General features: G+C 54.3%; 1 protein-coding gene across 1 annotated transcript; it reads left to right on the top strand.

The window, feature by feature from the left end:
• Positions 1 to 829: 829 nt before the first annotated feature.
• On the top strand, positions 830 to 12,976 carry TFAP4 (transcription factor AP-4). The gene is made up of 7 exons (XM_045820929.1): positions 830 to 1,361; positions 8,466 to 8,631; positions 8,749 to 8,847; positions 9,266 to 9,436; positions 10,150 to 10,290; positions 10,884 to 11,036; positions 11,919 to 12,976. Exons 1-7 carry the CDS (start codon positions 946 to 948, stop codon positions 12,111 to 12,113), a joined length of 1,341 nt encoding a protein of 446 aa, XP_045676885.1. The 5' UTR covers positions 830 to 945; the 3' UTR covers positions 12,114 to 12,976.
• Positions 12,977 to 15,211: the final 2,235 nt, after the last annotated feature.

Genomic DNA, 15,211 nt, shown 5'->3' on the forward strand with positions numbered 1-15,211 from the left:
CCCAGGCCAACACCCCTCTTAGAAAGCGCACTCTGGCGGAGGAGCAAGTTTTGCATTGGCTTCGCCATGAATGAGAAGCTGCAGCCTTCCGTCAGCCCAGGCCAAGAATCCTGCCGTCCTGAATTCCCGCGGAGAGGGAAAGTGTGTGTGTCGAAGGTTAGGACGGGACCCGGCAGCAGCCACCAGACCTCCCAGCCGGGCTGGCAGCCTGCCTCTGGCCGGCAGTCTGCCCCCGGGCCGCTGCTGTCCTGGCCTTGCTCCACCTTTCCCTCCCAGCCGGGGCCCCAGCTTCCTAGGGCTGCCCAAGTATCCGAGGCGACCGGCGCGCCCCCTTTGCATTCCTCTCCCCGGCTCTGGGATTCCCAGGCTTTAGAGCCGGGGCCGGGCGGTGGGGCAGGGAAGGAGGGTGGGAGGCGGAAGGCTGGTCGGCCTCCGAAGTCGGCCCCAAGTTGCAGATGGGAAGCGGTGGCTGTGACGCAAGTTTCTAGGGGGCCCTGAGCTCGGAGGGAGCGCGCCAGAGCGGCTCCACTCTGTGCAGTTACAGTCGTGAAAAAGGAAAAACCCCGAGCAGCACCCCACGCCGCCAGGCCGCCTTCGCCCGGCCCAGCTGCGCGTCCCTGGTCCTCGGGGACAGCAAAACGCACAGACCCTGCACTGGGCAGTCCCCACCAGACCCCGGCCGCACTGGCTGGGCTCCCTCGCGGTGCCTGTTCAATGCTTGCCAACCTGTCAGCTGATAGACCTCATCACCCATAGTGGCGCATGTAGCTCGGCCGCAGTTCGCTCCATTCACACAGCGCCCTCCAAGTCAGCCCGCTGCCCCTGGCTTCCAGCGCCCAAGGGAGGCGTGCAGACCCCAGCTGTACACCCGCCCCCAGGGGCCCGAGCCCCTCTCGCCCCGGCCTCGCGCCGCCCCGGGGGCGCTGCAAATAGTCCTTTGTTTACATGCAATTCCTTACTCCGCGGAAGGAGGCCGGGGGAGTGCTGAGTTTTCACCAGCTGTTTCCCGCCTTGAAACAGACATCTGATCAGCTGCAAACACACACACACACACACACACACACACACATACACGCGCCCGGGGAGGCAGGCCGGAGAGACCTCCCTCCCGCCCCTCCCTCCCCTCGCCGCCGCTGCCGCCGCCGCCGCCAGCATCTGGGACTGGCCGATTCTGCACCTCCGTCCGGCGCTGCCCTTTTATTCGGATTTCCATCTTGCATTCTCCGGCGGACCGCGGGACCCGGCTCGTGCAGAGAAGGGGGGCCGATCGCTATGGAGTATTTCATGGTGCCCACTCAGAAGGTGCCCTCTTTGCAACATTTCAGGAAAACAGAGAAAGAAGTGATAGGAGGGCTTTGTAGGTGTGTACTCCTTCTCCCCCCATTCCCTTCCTACAATTGCAGCCCCGGGCCAGGGAGCCCGGGCGGGCGCGCGTGTGCGCACGCATGGCCCGCGCCGCCGACCCCGTTCGCCTTTCTTAGCTGCCGGGGCGGCTGCAGCCCTGCACTCTGGTCTTGCGCCGTCCGGGGACTCTCTTCCCTCGGAACGTGGGGGCCCTGAGCGGCCCTGGTCACTTTTGTCCGCTGCAGGCGGGCAAGTCGCGACGTTTGTAATTGCAAACAGACCCACGTGGTTCTGCAGCAGTCCCGGCCATGCTTGGCGCTGGTGGCTTTCCCCGCGCGTCCTTCTTCCCCCTCCCGCGTTGGCTTCCTTCCTCTCCCTCCTTCCTCGCTGTCTTTGGGCGATCCCCGCAAGGGGTACGGGGGCCCCGGGCGCGCGGGGGGCCGCGGGCGGGCGGCTACAATGCAGCCACGCCGCAGCTCCAGGCGTGGGGGGGGGCGGGGAGCCGGGTGTTGTGCGTGTTTGCACGACGCGGGGCTGCAGCGGGGTTGGGGCGTGCTAGCGTGGGGGTGTGGGAGTGGGCGGTACCCTAGGGGCCAGCCCGGCTGGCCGGGAGCGCTGCGGACGGGCAAGTTGCGACCGCTAGCTTGCTCCCTTACTGCCCGCGCCCGGGCGCTGTTTACTAGCGAGGCCTGGACGTGACTCTGCAGCCCTCTTGGAGTAGGCGGACCTCCGCGCGCCGCCTCGCGGGAGCTGTAGTTTTCCGCGTCCCTCCGGTGCGGCATTGTGGGAGCTGTAGGCGAGCCCGGGCCACGCTTTCCCCGCACAAAGCTTGGCCCCCGCGGGCTGGATAGTCGAGTGAGGGCGAGTGGGGGAGCTTTGAGGGCAGTGGGCATCAGAAGCCATCCCAAGTCTCACCAGGCGCGGCACTTGAGCCTCTGCCGCAAACTTGCCCATGCCACGGCCCACCCCCAGTCATAAACCGAAAGCGTCAGGTCTCCCAGCTGGGTGGGTGGATGGGTGGTCCGAGGTCTGCAGCTCCCCCCAGGAGCCACTTCATAAGTTTGACCCGGGTTGCTCAATATCCACCTTTACCAAAGGGCGATGATTTCGCTCTGTACTCCCACCAGAATCACCCTGGACACTTGTTAAAATGCCGGTGCCTGTAACTCCAATCACTGAAGGGCTTGGCCGTGTACATACTGAACACCGTCGGCGAGATGGCAGTGTTTCGTTGGGGCGTGTTGCGGGGCAGTTATCCCGCTGCCCAAGTTTGGAACTTGCGGTGCCTTTCCTGAGGCGCTGCTCTAGGAGTGAAATGGCTCCCCAGGGTTGAGGCCACGTGCTCTCGCGCTGGGGAAGGCAAGGCTCGGATATTGAGGGAGGTGGAGCCCCCAGGTGGTGTGGCCCAGTCTGGTGGACACCAGGGGCTGCAAAAGCCAGGTTGGGGTAAAATCGCTGCACATGTATTGCCCAACCCCCACCACACTTAGCTCCTACCTCAACTACTCTCAAGTACAGGGAGGATGGGCCAGTTGGTGGGTTTTTTAAATTAGTAGGGCCTCCCTGTGTGCGGGCCCTTCTGAAGGGACACCTGGGAGACCTAGCTGTAAAATGTTAAAGGAAAACAAAAATTCTGGAGATCTTAATATTTTCTAGGGACTTGTTTTGCTAGATTTTTCTCAGTGAATTGTCAGTCTTCCTGAGTTAAGGGGCTTTACGGTTCCTATGTGGGATGAGGACACAGGCTTGGAAAGGGAACAGTTACAGCAAGTGGTGGGGCTGGGACTTTAATGACGATCCCAGGGCCCTACTCTTAGCCCCTGAGAAAGGAAAGGAGAAATGCTGCTTGTTGCTCAGAGGAGGGCTGGACGGTGGGGTGGGGAGGAGGGGTTGAGCTGCTCCACACCTTAGAGAGGACATTGCAGGCACTAACCCTGGGCAGGCCTGGTGCGATGAATCCTGGTTTCACACTGTCCCTGTTCCTAGCCCCCCTTCAGAGGAGTCCGCTTGTCCCCCAGGAGCCAAGTGCTCAAAGTGGCAGGATTCCCCTACAGGGCTGGGCATGGAGGTATACTCAGCCTGCCCTGCTGGGAGACAAATGTCAGTTTGTGCACTGGGTGTGTAGTTGGGGCCTCTGGGTTTGTTCATTTTTAGAAGAGGTTGTGGGGTGAGGTCGGAGACCTGTAGAAGATTGAGGTTGTGGGTTGGACAGGACCTTCTGGCCAGATGGACTCACTTTTCGGGCTGGTGGACTTTGTTCCATCTCTCAGACTAGTAGGGTTCCCCGCCTCTTCAGAAGGTGCCCCCTGACCCTCGCCACACTGCACAGCAGGATTCTCACAAGCCTGTGGTTTTGGACCTGTCACCTAACTGCTCTTAGCCTCTGTAAAATGGAGCACCTGTGAAGGGTGGCTACATGGATGAAAATGCCTGGTAGCTGTTAAATGGCTCTCAAACTCTTAGAACCAGGAGTTTAGGGACTGCCCTCAGTGGAGAAAGAGACCAGCTGCTCTCAGGAGTTTGAAAACAATTAGGGGCTTTTAAGTGTGTGTTGGGTCCCTGACCCAGTACTTACAAGGCACCTGCTCTGTGCCAGGTGTGAGGATATCACAGTGAACCAGAACAGGCCCCTGCCCTAAGAGTTTGTAGTCTTGTGATGCTAAAGGGTCTTGTCAGCCCTTTAAGGGAGATCCATGGGTTATCCTGCAGTCCTGGGTACTAACTCTGGAAGAATAAAGCATCCTGTTATCCTCAATCTCTCTCTTTCTCTTTTCTCCTCCTTCTATTTTGTTTTATATTTTATCCTCATCTGAGGACATTTTTTATTGTTTTTAGAGAGAGAGGAAGGGAGAGAGAGAGAAACATTGATGTGAGAGAAACATTGATTGGTTGCCTCCTGTACGCACCCCAAGCCGGGGATCGGATCTGCAACCTAGGTATGTGCCCTGAGTGGAAATTGAACCCACAACCCTTTGGTTATGAGAACAGCACTCTAACCAACTGAACTACGCCATCTGTGGCTCTCCTTCTCCTTTAAACTTCACCACGACCCTGTGAAGTAAGACTGTGTTCTCCCATTTTACAGATGGGGAGACTGAGGCTTTGAGAGATGAAATGGCTAAGCCTGGGGTTCCACAGCTAGTAAGTGGCAGGGCTGGAGTTGGCACTTAATACCCACTGAGTGTAGGGCTCCCTCTGAGGCACTGGAGAAGCTGTGGGAAGGAGGTGTTTCTGATGTGGTGTGTTCAGGTACTGAGGGCAGAGGTGGCAGGCTATTTGGAGTGGGGTCTATGGATAGAAGCAGCGGGGATGGGCCAGGGCCCCGGACTGCCTTAGTACCTGCTGCAGAGAGAAGGATGAGCACCTTGGGCATCCTTGGTGAGGGTCGTCTTCCTCCCTCTTGTACTTTGGAATATAGGAGAAATCCTGTGTGGTTCTCCAGCTGTGTGGCTGTTGAGTGGCAGGTGTGTGAGTGACTTTGGGACAGTGTGAGATGAGAGTTGTCAGTGGCTAATTTGATGCTAGAACTCGGCAGGGGTGTCTAAGGAGGTTGGGGGATACCCACTGCCCTTAGGTCGGGCACAAGGGACAGCCACAGGTCTAGACCTGAAGAGCATGCTCCCAGCCCTGAGCCTCTGGTTGGGATGCTGGTATTGTTCCCAGGGGGCTGTCTGGAGGTGCTCAGGTAGCAGTCCCTGACCAGCCCCACGAGACTGTTGGAGGACAGTCAGGAGGGTGAGAAGCAAGAGATACTTGGTGTCGGTGGACCTGGGCCACCTTTGTTGCTCACCTGAGGGATCTGAAGTTGATGTGGAAGGTGAGAGGGGGGTGGGCGTAGGACTTTTACAATGACTGTAAATCATGTTTACTTCTGCAAAACTCAGAAAGAAATGCAAGAATACTTTAAGGTATTTGCAGTATTAGCTGGAAATTCCAATTAGCTATCCTTCATAGGAGTCCAGTACTCCTGGTGAGTACTTCACCAGTTAGAACCCCTGGTTAGGCAGAGTTCCACCAGTCAGAACCCCTGGTTAGCCACGAATCCAGCAGTCCAAACTCCTGCTTAGTTGCATCTATTAAAGAAACTGTGAGCTGGTACTTCCAGGGTTGTTTTGGTGAGAGTAGAAAGTCTTGGTGGCAGGTCCCCATGAGGAACCGTGGCTTTGGGGAGAAGCCTTTTCTGGGATTTAAGTATGCATGAGATTAACTGCAGCTGGTTCCTGAGCCAGGAGGCTGGGCTTATGAATTTGGTGTTGAAGAAGACAGAATGGAACATTTCACAGCTTCAGATGAGCAGGAGACAACATAGGCCCCTGCATACCACCCCCCACCCCTGCCCTCTGGAAACTTTGTTGGAGGCTTTCAGGCCTGCAGTCTGCAGTCTTTGATCTCAATTCGTGGGCATCCTGGGAATGAGGGAGAGGCAGAGGATGTGCTCCCTGCAGCTGAGATTTCATGGGCAGATGAACGGGCTTGAGGGGCAAGGGTCAGGGATTTGGTGTGCTGCCTCTTGCAGCCACATATAGGGCTCTGATAAACATTGGGCTGTGTGTGGGCCCTCAGTAGAGGGTGCCATCAGCTGGTGGGAAGGAGAGTGTGAGCTGTGGCACCTGCAGGTGCCTGCTGCTCCCTGATCTGGCTTCTTGACCTTGGGCCTGTCACTTTCCTTCACAGGACTTTGGGTTCCTTATTGCAGTATAATGATGCAGCCACCTTGCTGGATTTTCATGAGTCAAACAGGGAAGCATGTAAAAGAGTTCTGTGATGGTAATAGGAATTAATGTGATGGCTGGGCATAGCCATGCTTGTCTGTTCTACAGGGGTAACCATCACCTGTCTGTTGGGATATGCTGCTTTGGGACAGTGCAGAGCCCACTCTGCTCTGTGGCGGGACCTCTCAGGGGTAAGAGAAGGGTCCTGGGATCCAGGTTCAAGTCCCAGCACTACTACTTGCTGAGCTATTCTTTCTAAGTCTCCATGTCCTCATCATACATAGGAATCATAAGGCCACATAACTCAGAGGAAGATTGTGATAATTCAGTGAGAAAATTCCAGCAAAGCAAGTCCTTAGCACATTATAGTAAGAACTTTAAAAAGACTTAAAAAAAAAAAACCCCAGAAACAAAAAAAACGTATTACTCTGTTGCTAGGCCCTCCGGGTTGGCCCTTTGTAAGGGCTAGCACCCAGGGTGGCCCAAGGGTGGGCATGGGCTCCTTTTCACTCCTTACTACTCTGGTCTGCTCTGGCCTTTGGGCATCACCAGGAGGCATCCAGGGACTAGGTGAGTGGGGTTCTCTCCCTATATCTCTCTTGATGAGGAGGGTGATGCTGCCAGACGGTCACTGATAGCTTGGCTTCCTGTGGACGTCTCTCCCTGTCTTGTCTTGTCCCAAAGACTACTGACTTTAATCCACCCACCATAGAGCTTCTGGAGGGACTGCTGGGCCCAGGAGGCTGGACTCCATTCTAATCCCCCCTTTCCTGAAGGGCAGGCACACCTCTTCATATCAGATCTCTGACCTGCGTCCTCTTCAGCCACCCCAGTCACTTCCACTGTAGGGTCAGGGGAACTGAAAGAAGTAGTGGTGCCAAACACCTGGCTGTCTGACCTTAAAACTGTGCCCTTCCTTTCTATGAGCCCTAAGCCCCAGCTGTAAAGTGGGGCTCATGAGCTCCTTTATAGTTCTGATATTACGAGGCCCTGCGAGGGACCTGTAGAGGGGGCCTGGGGAGGCCCGGCAGGGACTGGTAGAGGAGCAGTCTTGTCTCTGGATCCCCAGCAACAACTGATGTATATTCCACTCCTGGCCTGTCCCCAACTGACTATCCTTGGCTGGGAGAGGAGGCTGAGGTGCAGGAAGGGGCAAGGACAAGTGCAGTGTCCTGTAGGGAGCCGAGGTGGGACAGATACGGTGGGCTGGGGGCCAGGAAAGGCCTCGGCTGTCCCTTGCTGTTGCAGATGTGTTCCCTTACTGGTTTTCATGCAGATTCCTCTCTCTCTGGGGCCGGGCATGGGAGCTTGGCATAGCAGGGGAGTGGGACAAGGCCCTTTTTTAAGCTCAGGCTCCCCCATCTGTGGAAACAGTGCTGCCCAGAGTCCTTTCTCCATTACCCCAGACACAAGGGTGTGAGCCAGGCCTGAACCAGTCACCCCAGGATGGGTGAGGGGGCTCAGGAAGAAGCCAGGGCTGTGGCTTTGGGTGGGGCTAGTGGCCTCTTATGGGAGCCCAGCATCTGGAAGCCATCAGGTCAGGGGCGGGGGGTGTTGCAGGAGAGGGCTGGGAAGGGGGATATGCCTTCTTGAGGCCACAAAGAGGCCCACCCGTTGGGAGCAGTGGCTTTGGGCCCACAGGTCCTGTCGCCATCTCTGCCTCCCACCAGTGCTTCTCAGCCCGCAGCTTCACCCCCTTCCACTGGCTGCCTTCTCTCTCACCCCTGAGGCTGCTGCTCCTGCAAGATGCAGTCATAATATGCAATAACATTGCCCGCTGCATGCTGGAAGCCTTGTTTCTCTGGCACAGGGTGGTCTGCCTCTTGGAGTAGGTGGGCATGGGAGAGAACTGTCCCTAGGGGTGGTTGTCTTGACATCCCCTCCCTGGAGCAAGTGGTATCTGCTTTGTCTTTGAAGTCTTAGCACAGGGTGGCTGGGGGCTCTATGGCTGGAGACATGGCTGTGGGGATGCAAAGGGAGTAGGGATGTTTTTTTTAGGGCTCTAGACTGTGATTCTGAAGGAGATAGTCCTTCAGGTGCATAGCAAGGAGCTCAGAGGAGCCCCAGGAGCAGGTATCTCCTATTGTCACCTGGGCCCCCCTGCATCAGAGTCACAGAGATTCTTGCTAGACCATGCAGGTTTTGGGCCCCACTCAGACCGGCTGGCCAGACACTGGGGCTGGGATCTGAGGTGTGCATGGTGACTTTGATACCCAGGCATCACAAAGCATCCTGCTCTATCATCCCCCTGATCTGCTGGGGTATAGGCATCAGACAGGTCTGGCATCTTTTGCAGGGGGAGAAGGTTAAACCTGGGTCCCTCTGGAGATGAACTGTAAAGATAGGGGCCCATTGGGGACAGGGCATGGAGGACACCTAGCCTGAGTGTGTCCCTGCCCTCCCTGGCAGTCTTGCCAACATTCCACTGACCCCTGAGACTCAGCGGGACCAGGAGCGACGGATTCGGAGGGAGATCGCCAACAGCAACGAGCGGAGGCGCATGCAGAGCATCAATGCAGGCTTCCAGTCCCTCAAGACCCTCATCCCCCACACAGATGGAGAGAAGCTCAGCAAGGTGGGTGAAGTCTGGGAGGGCTTCCTGGAGTAGGTGGTGGGCTCAAGCAGGGAGAAAGAAGTGAGCTTCAGTAAATGCTGCCAGCTGGGGCCCCTGACTTGTCCCTCTCGCCCTCAGGCAGCCATTCTCCAGCAGACGGCAGAGTACATCTTCTCTTTGGAGCAGGAGAAGACCAGGCTCCTGCAGCAGAACACACAGCTCAAGCGCTTCATCCAGGTAGCACCTGCAGAGGCCTCCCGTCACCTCAATACCTGTCCTTCTCCTGGCTTGCTCCTCCTGGCATGGGCATGTCTGGGCTCAAACACTGCCTGGGACTGTCATGAGGCCGCAGGTCTCACCTTCCCCACTGACACACCTACTCCAGGTACTTGTCTTCCTGCCCAAGCCTCAGTTAACCCATCCATAAAGTGCAGTTGAGCGACTCTGGAAAGAACTAGATGGTTTTTGGCAAGCAGGTCCATTCTGCCTCCCTTTTTGGGCCTTGGTCATTGTTGGCTTTGCAGAATGGGGCTCCCAGTGCCAGAGTGCCTGGGTTGACAGCTTTGGGGGCTGTGATGGAGCCCTCCAACCTCCCCATTGGTGGTGGTGGTACGAGGGTGTCAAGGCACACTCACCAACCCCTTGGGGTCCCCAGGAGCTGAGTGGCTCGTCCCCCAAGCGGCGACGGGCAGAGGACAAGGATGAGGGCATCGGCTCCCCAGACATCTGGGAGGATGAGAAGGCAGAAGACCTGCGGCGGGAGATGATTGAGCTACGGCAGCAGCTGGACAAGGAGCGCTCAGTGCGCATGATGTTGGAGGAGCAGGTGAGACAGGCAAACAGGTGGTTGTGGTGGGGGAATTCCAGTCCCTCTCTCTTCCTTTTCTCCTGTCCCTGCTTTCCTTGAGCAGTTACTTACAGAAGCATCTGCTTTGTGCCAGGTCTAGGAATGGGGGGGTCCAGTGGGAAGCAAATCAAACAGGTATCTTCTGCCCTTGGGTCACCATCTGTGTTGGGTAGAAGGTTTAGTCAGAGGATTTTACACTGTAGAAATGCAGCTGTGATAAGGGTCCTGCAGGAAGCATGGGCATTGGGAGGGGGGTTTGGGTTGGTTTTGGAAGGGCTGCTCCATGGCTTCTCTGTCAGAGTGACTTAAGCTGACGTTAGGAAGTGGGCCAGGGGGTCAATTCTCAGAGTTAACCAGGCAGAGAGAGGAGAGTACTCCAAGAAAGAGGAAACCGCATGGGCGGAGGCCCTGGGGCTGGAGAGGGATGGAAGGACTGAGGGAGCATGGCATGAGGAAGGCCATGGTAGGAGAGGAGATGAGTCAGAGAGGGCTTGGCAGGCTATGGTAGGACTTTGGTCCCTACCCCAGGTCTTTTCCTGAGGGTGGCAGGTTCCTGCTCAGGTTTGCAGCAGGAGAGAATGGCCTGCTTTTCAAAGGGTAGAACATGGGGAAGCTGACCTCAGCAGCCCTGAGGGCCCCACACTGAAGGAATAGCCAGTGAGCTGCCTGTGAACCTGCCTCTCCGTCCCCAGGTTCGCTCGCTGGAGGCTCACATGTACCCGGAAAAGCTCAAGGTGATCGCACAGCAGGTGCAGCTGCAGCAGCAGCAGGAGCAGGTGCGACTGCTGCACCAGGAGAAGCTGGAGCGGGAACAGCAGCACCTTCGGACCCAGGTGAGTGGGAGGCTCCTGGGAGGGGCTGTGTGGGCGGAGGCTGGAGCTCTCAGGCTCAGCATTGGTGCCTCAGGGCCCTGCAGGGCAGACCCAGGGCCTAAAGAGTAATAATGAAGACATTCCTGGTTTCCAGGTATCTTACACACATTACTACACGAATCCTTGTAGCAACCCTTCGAGGCTATTTTACTGATAGGGAAAGTGAAGCCCAGAAAGGCTAAATTACAACACCCAAGATCCTCAGTGATTGGGGCAGGGATTTGAACCCTGGCTGTCTAAATCCAGAAGCTAAACTCCTGACCACCACTGCACTAGATGTCGGGGTGCTTGCTTGGCACTGAACAGTGAGGGGGCCATGGGTTCTTGGATGTCTGGAAGCCCCTCTCTAGGCTGTCTTTCCTTTGTTGCTTAAGATAAGGGCGTAAGAGGCCCCAAACTGCCTGGCCTTCTGTGAGTGTTTGGCAGAGGCTGTCTCGAGGCAGTGGGCAGAGGGAGATGGTTTTGGAGGACATCCTATACCCCCTGTGACTGTCAGAAGGGAAGGGGAAGCTCCCTGAACCTTTGGAGAAAGACTGAGGACCTCTGTCTCACAGCTCCTGCCCCCTCCGGCCCCCACCCACCATCCCACGGTGATTGTGCCTGCGCCGCCACCCACTCCCCACCATATCAACGTCGTCACCATGGGCCCCTCCTCGGTCATCAACTCAGTGTCCACGTCCCGGCAAAATCTGGACACCATTGTGCAGGTACCTGTGCTCAGGGAATGGGCCATCCGTGGGGGTTGTCCTCTGGGAGCAGACCCTTTGGGGGAGATTAGAAAGCAGGGACTGAAGGGAAGTGAGATACGGCTTGAGTGTGGGGGGAGCTGGGTGGGTATGTCTCTGTTTCCATCCCGAGTCTTTCTCTCTGTTTGCAGGGGTTTTGGGGGAAGCTCTGTGGGGACGGTGAGGAGTAGAGATGGGGTACGGGATGGCCTGGAAAACCTTGTTCCTTCTCTCTATGTGGGGTTGGTTGAGAGGGTCCTTTGCTTCCGGAGCTCCCAGCTTCCAAGTTCCTATATCCAGCTCTTGGTTTGTCCCAGAATTTCCTCTCACCTTCATCTCCTAGGACCAGGGATGGGGATAGAGGTGGCAGTGACTGGGAGGGTGACAGTTAAGCCTCCTACAGAGGAGGAAGAAAGTAGATGATAGCTCTGTAGTCATCTGCTGTACCCATCCTGGGGCAGACCCCTGGGGAGCTGAGGACATCACAAAGAAAGATAAGAAACATAAACCAAAAAAGGTCCATCAACCCCTGGACCTTTAGTTGCACATCATTTCAGCAAATGAATAATATAATTAATTACAAAAATCTTTTATTAGTAAACAGACCAACGTTAAAGTATATAAATAAACTAAATGCTGGTGACTTCCAAGCAGTCCTGCCCTGTTGTCTCCAAGGGGGTTTTTAGCTAAGGAGAGGATTTTGCTACCTTCGACTTTACAGGCCCCCTGCTGCTGGGCCTACTTCTGGACCTTTCTGGAGAGAGAGAGTGAGTGTGTGTGTGTGTGTGTGTGTGTGTGTGTGTGTGTGTAGATGGTGGCTGTCTGCATGCCTGCAGCCATCCTCACCACAGCCTGTCCTCCCAGGCAATCCAGCACATCGAGGGCACTCAAGAAAGGCAGGAGCAGGAAGAGGAGCAGCGGCGAGCCGTAATTGTGAAGCCAGTCCGAAGCTGCCCTGAGGCCCAGGCCTCTGACACTGCCTCTGATTCAGAGGCCTCGGACAGCGACGCCATGGACCAGAGCCGAGAGGAGCTGGCTGGGACTGGGGGGCTTCCCTGACCACCCCCCCAGCCCTCCTCTCCCTTCTGGGGGCTTGAGGGGGCCGGGGCAGCAACAGGGAGTACATGCGGGCCAGCGAGAGGAATTTTTACAAAATTACAACGTCATTTGGGTCTCTTTTATGACCTCTTTTTCAATACTGTAAATTGACCTTTGAGCAAAGGCCACCCAACCTGAGGTCCTGGGGGCTGGGGCGGTGGAAGTGAGTGTGTGGGAGCACCTGGACACCTGGGGCTGGGCCTCACAGGGAGGCTGGGGGAGCTGACACTTGAGGTGCCTGGCCTCTCTCTGCCAAAACATTTTTTTTCATTTAAACATGTTTTTAAGAACAGGGAAAATTGAATAAAACCCCAGTGGATTTCTGCCCTCCCTAGAGCTTGCCCTAGGACTGTCAGTTTTAATTCGCCCTTCCCTCCACTTTTTGGTTTTCCTTTCTCTAAGCACTTACATGGGTTGGGGGGCTGGCTGGGTCAGGACTCTGGGGTTCCAGGGTGGAAGTTGCTTCTTCACTGGGGTTTGCTGCTGCCCTTTTGCCCTGCCTTCCCTTCCCTGCTCCACCTCAGCACTAGGGTTTGCCACTCTCCACCACCAGCTGACCCCCACCTCTCCCTCCAGGTTTCCTATCTCCAACCCTCAAAAATGTCTGTCTTTCTCTTTTTGTTTTGTTTGTTGATTGTTTTTTTTTTTTTTGGTTTTTGTTTGTTTGTTTTTGGAATTTTTTGTTTTTTGTTTTTTAACAATTTTGAGGTCTTTGTGTTCAAGGAGAGCTATTATATTTTGTTAAAGAAAGTGGGGGGGCGGGGAACCAAGAGGCCACCATGCCTTTATAAAGAAACAAAATAAAGTTTGTACTTTGTTTTTTAGGTTGTGTCTCCTGGGTGCACGCTGTCCTGCGTTGCTGGGGAGGGCTTCCTGCACTACAGAGAGTGTGGGGTGTTCTTTGGGCCCACCAGAGGGGACTGGATGTGGGTCAGCTCATGATGACTTCCTCAATTTGTGTGGTATTGCAATGAGAATTCGGGGTCTTCAGATACCCTGGGATTACTCTGGGTATTCTGCAAAGATGGGAGATGGTGTTGAGAGGTGGGTAGGAGGAGTGGGTCCCAAGTCCTTGGTTGGGAGGCAAGGCGAGAATGAACAACCAAGTCATAGGTTCCTATCTCTTAAAGAAAGGACACAGGATCACAGGATGTTCAGGGCTCCTGGGTGATCTCTAGGCTTTGCCACTTTTTTAACTTTTGTGACCTCCCTGAATCTCAGTCTCCTCATCTGTAGAAGAGAAGGGAGCACTCCCTCATGGCGTGGTATTTAACTCAGACGTTGGTCCTGGCTGGTTAGCTCTGTTGGTTAGACCGTCATCCTGATAGGCCAAGGGTGTGGGTTTGCTCTTAGGTCAGGGCACATACAAGAAGCAACCAATGACTGTATATGCAAGTAGAACAAAAAATTAATGTTTCTCCAAAATCAAATTTTAAAAAAATTTAAAAAGAAAGAACACAGGTCATGGAGTTGTTCTGCAGTGGTCAGTTGGGAAAGCCACTTACATTTGAGCCTCAGTTTCCTTTTCTGAAACTTGAGAACTGCCTTGGCTGGGTTAGCTCAGTTGGTTAGAGCATTGTCCCATATGCCAAAATGTTACAGGCTCATTTCCAGGTCAGGGCACATACCTAGGCTGCAGGTTCCATCCCTGGTCAGGGTGCATATGGGAGGCAACTGATTATGTTTCTCACACTGATGTTTTTCCACTTCCACTCCAAAATCAATAAAGATATCCTTGAGTGAGGATTAAAAAAAAGTTGGGAATTAAACAAATTGGAGACAATAATTGCACAAGGGCAACACATCTTATGGGGGAGGGAGGGGTCCTTTTAAGCAGATGCATGGGGACTGAGGCTAGAGTGGAATTACCAGTTCACTTCTCAGCCTACAAAGAATGCCTTCAGGTGTGAACTTGGTGAGTAGACAGACAGACAGGAGCCTGCATTTTAAAAAATTTTATGTATATTTTAAAAGTGAAGTTCCCAAAAAGTCAACCATTTTAAAGGGAATGATTCAGTGGCATTTTGTTCATTCACAGGGTTGTGCAACTCATCTCTATCCAGTTGTAAAACATTTTCATCACTCCAAACTGAGCCACTTAATTCATTAATCACTCTCCCCATTTCTTTCCTCTCAGCCCTGGCAACCACCAATCTGCTTTCTGTTTTTTTAGTATTTGTAAAAATTAAAGCTAATTTACATTAGGTAAATTCATATCTTTTAGTTTTTGGTTGTGTGAGTTGTGAGTTTTGACAAATACATACAGTTGTACAACGACCACCACAATCCCCAAATTAGTTCCCTTATCCCCAGTGTTCCCACCATGTCCCTTTGTGGTCCACCCAGCTCCTGGTAACCATTGATCTATTTCTACAGGTTTGCCCTTTCCAAAATGTTGTAAGTGGGATCACAATATTTGGCTTTAAAAAAATAAGACATTTATTTCTGAGTGATGAAATTATGAGTAATTTTTAAAAGGATTTTTATTTATTTTTAGAGAGAAGGGAAGGGAGGGAGAAAGAGGGAGAGAAACATCAATGTGTGACTGCCTCTCGCCCGCCTCCAACCGGGGTCCTGGCCTGCCACAACCCAGTGCCCCAACTGGGAATCAAACCGGTGACTGTTGGGTTCACAGGCCAGCACTCAATCCACTGAGCTACACCAGCTAGGGTAGTTATGAGTAATTTTATTTTATTTTTTCTCTTTTTAATATTTGGCTTTTGGAATCTGGTTTCTCTTAGCATTGAAACTAATTTTCTCTTTTTGGGTATACCTAGCTAATTTAGGTGTTGAATACGAGTCTGAGGGGAGGGGCTTAGCTAGGATGTGGGCGGGGACACCCCTTCCAAAGTCCAGTCCAGCAACCCCTTTTGGCCAGGCGTGAGGTGAGCCCCATAAGCTTCAGCGGTTTCCAAGAGGATCAACGGAGACTGCCGCGGTTCCAGTACACCTAGTCCAGGCTGGAGGCCCCACCTTTTTCCGGTGGCTGCTGGACTCCTCAGTTCCTATAGGCCAGAGGCGGGGCTTGGAGCGGAGCCAAGGAAATTCCCCACTCCCCA

Source organism: Phyllostomus hastatus, unplaced genomic scaffold, assembly GCF_019186645.2.
Source record: "Phyllostomus hastatus isolate PE091 unplaced genomic scaffold, TTU_PhHast_1.1 phas_scaffold_442, whole genome shotgun sequence".
Taxonomy (NCBI): Eukaryota; Metazoa; Chordata; class Mammalia; order Chiroptera; family Phyllostomidae; genus Phyllostomus; species Phyllostomus hastatus.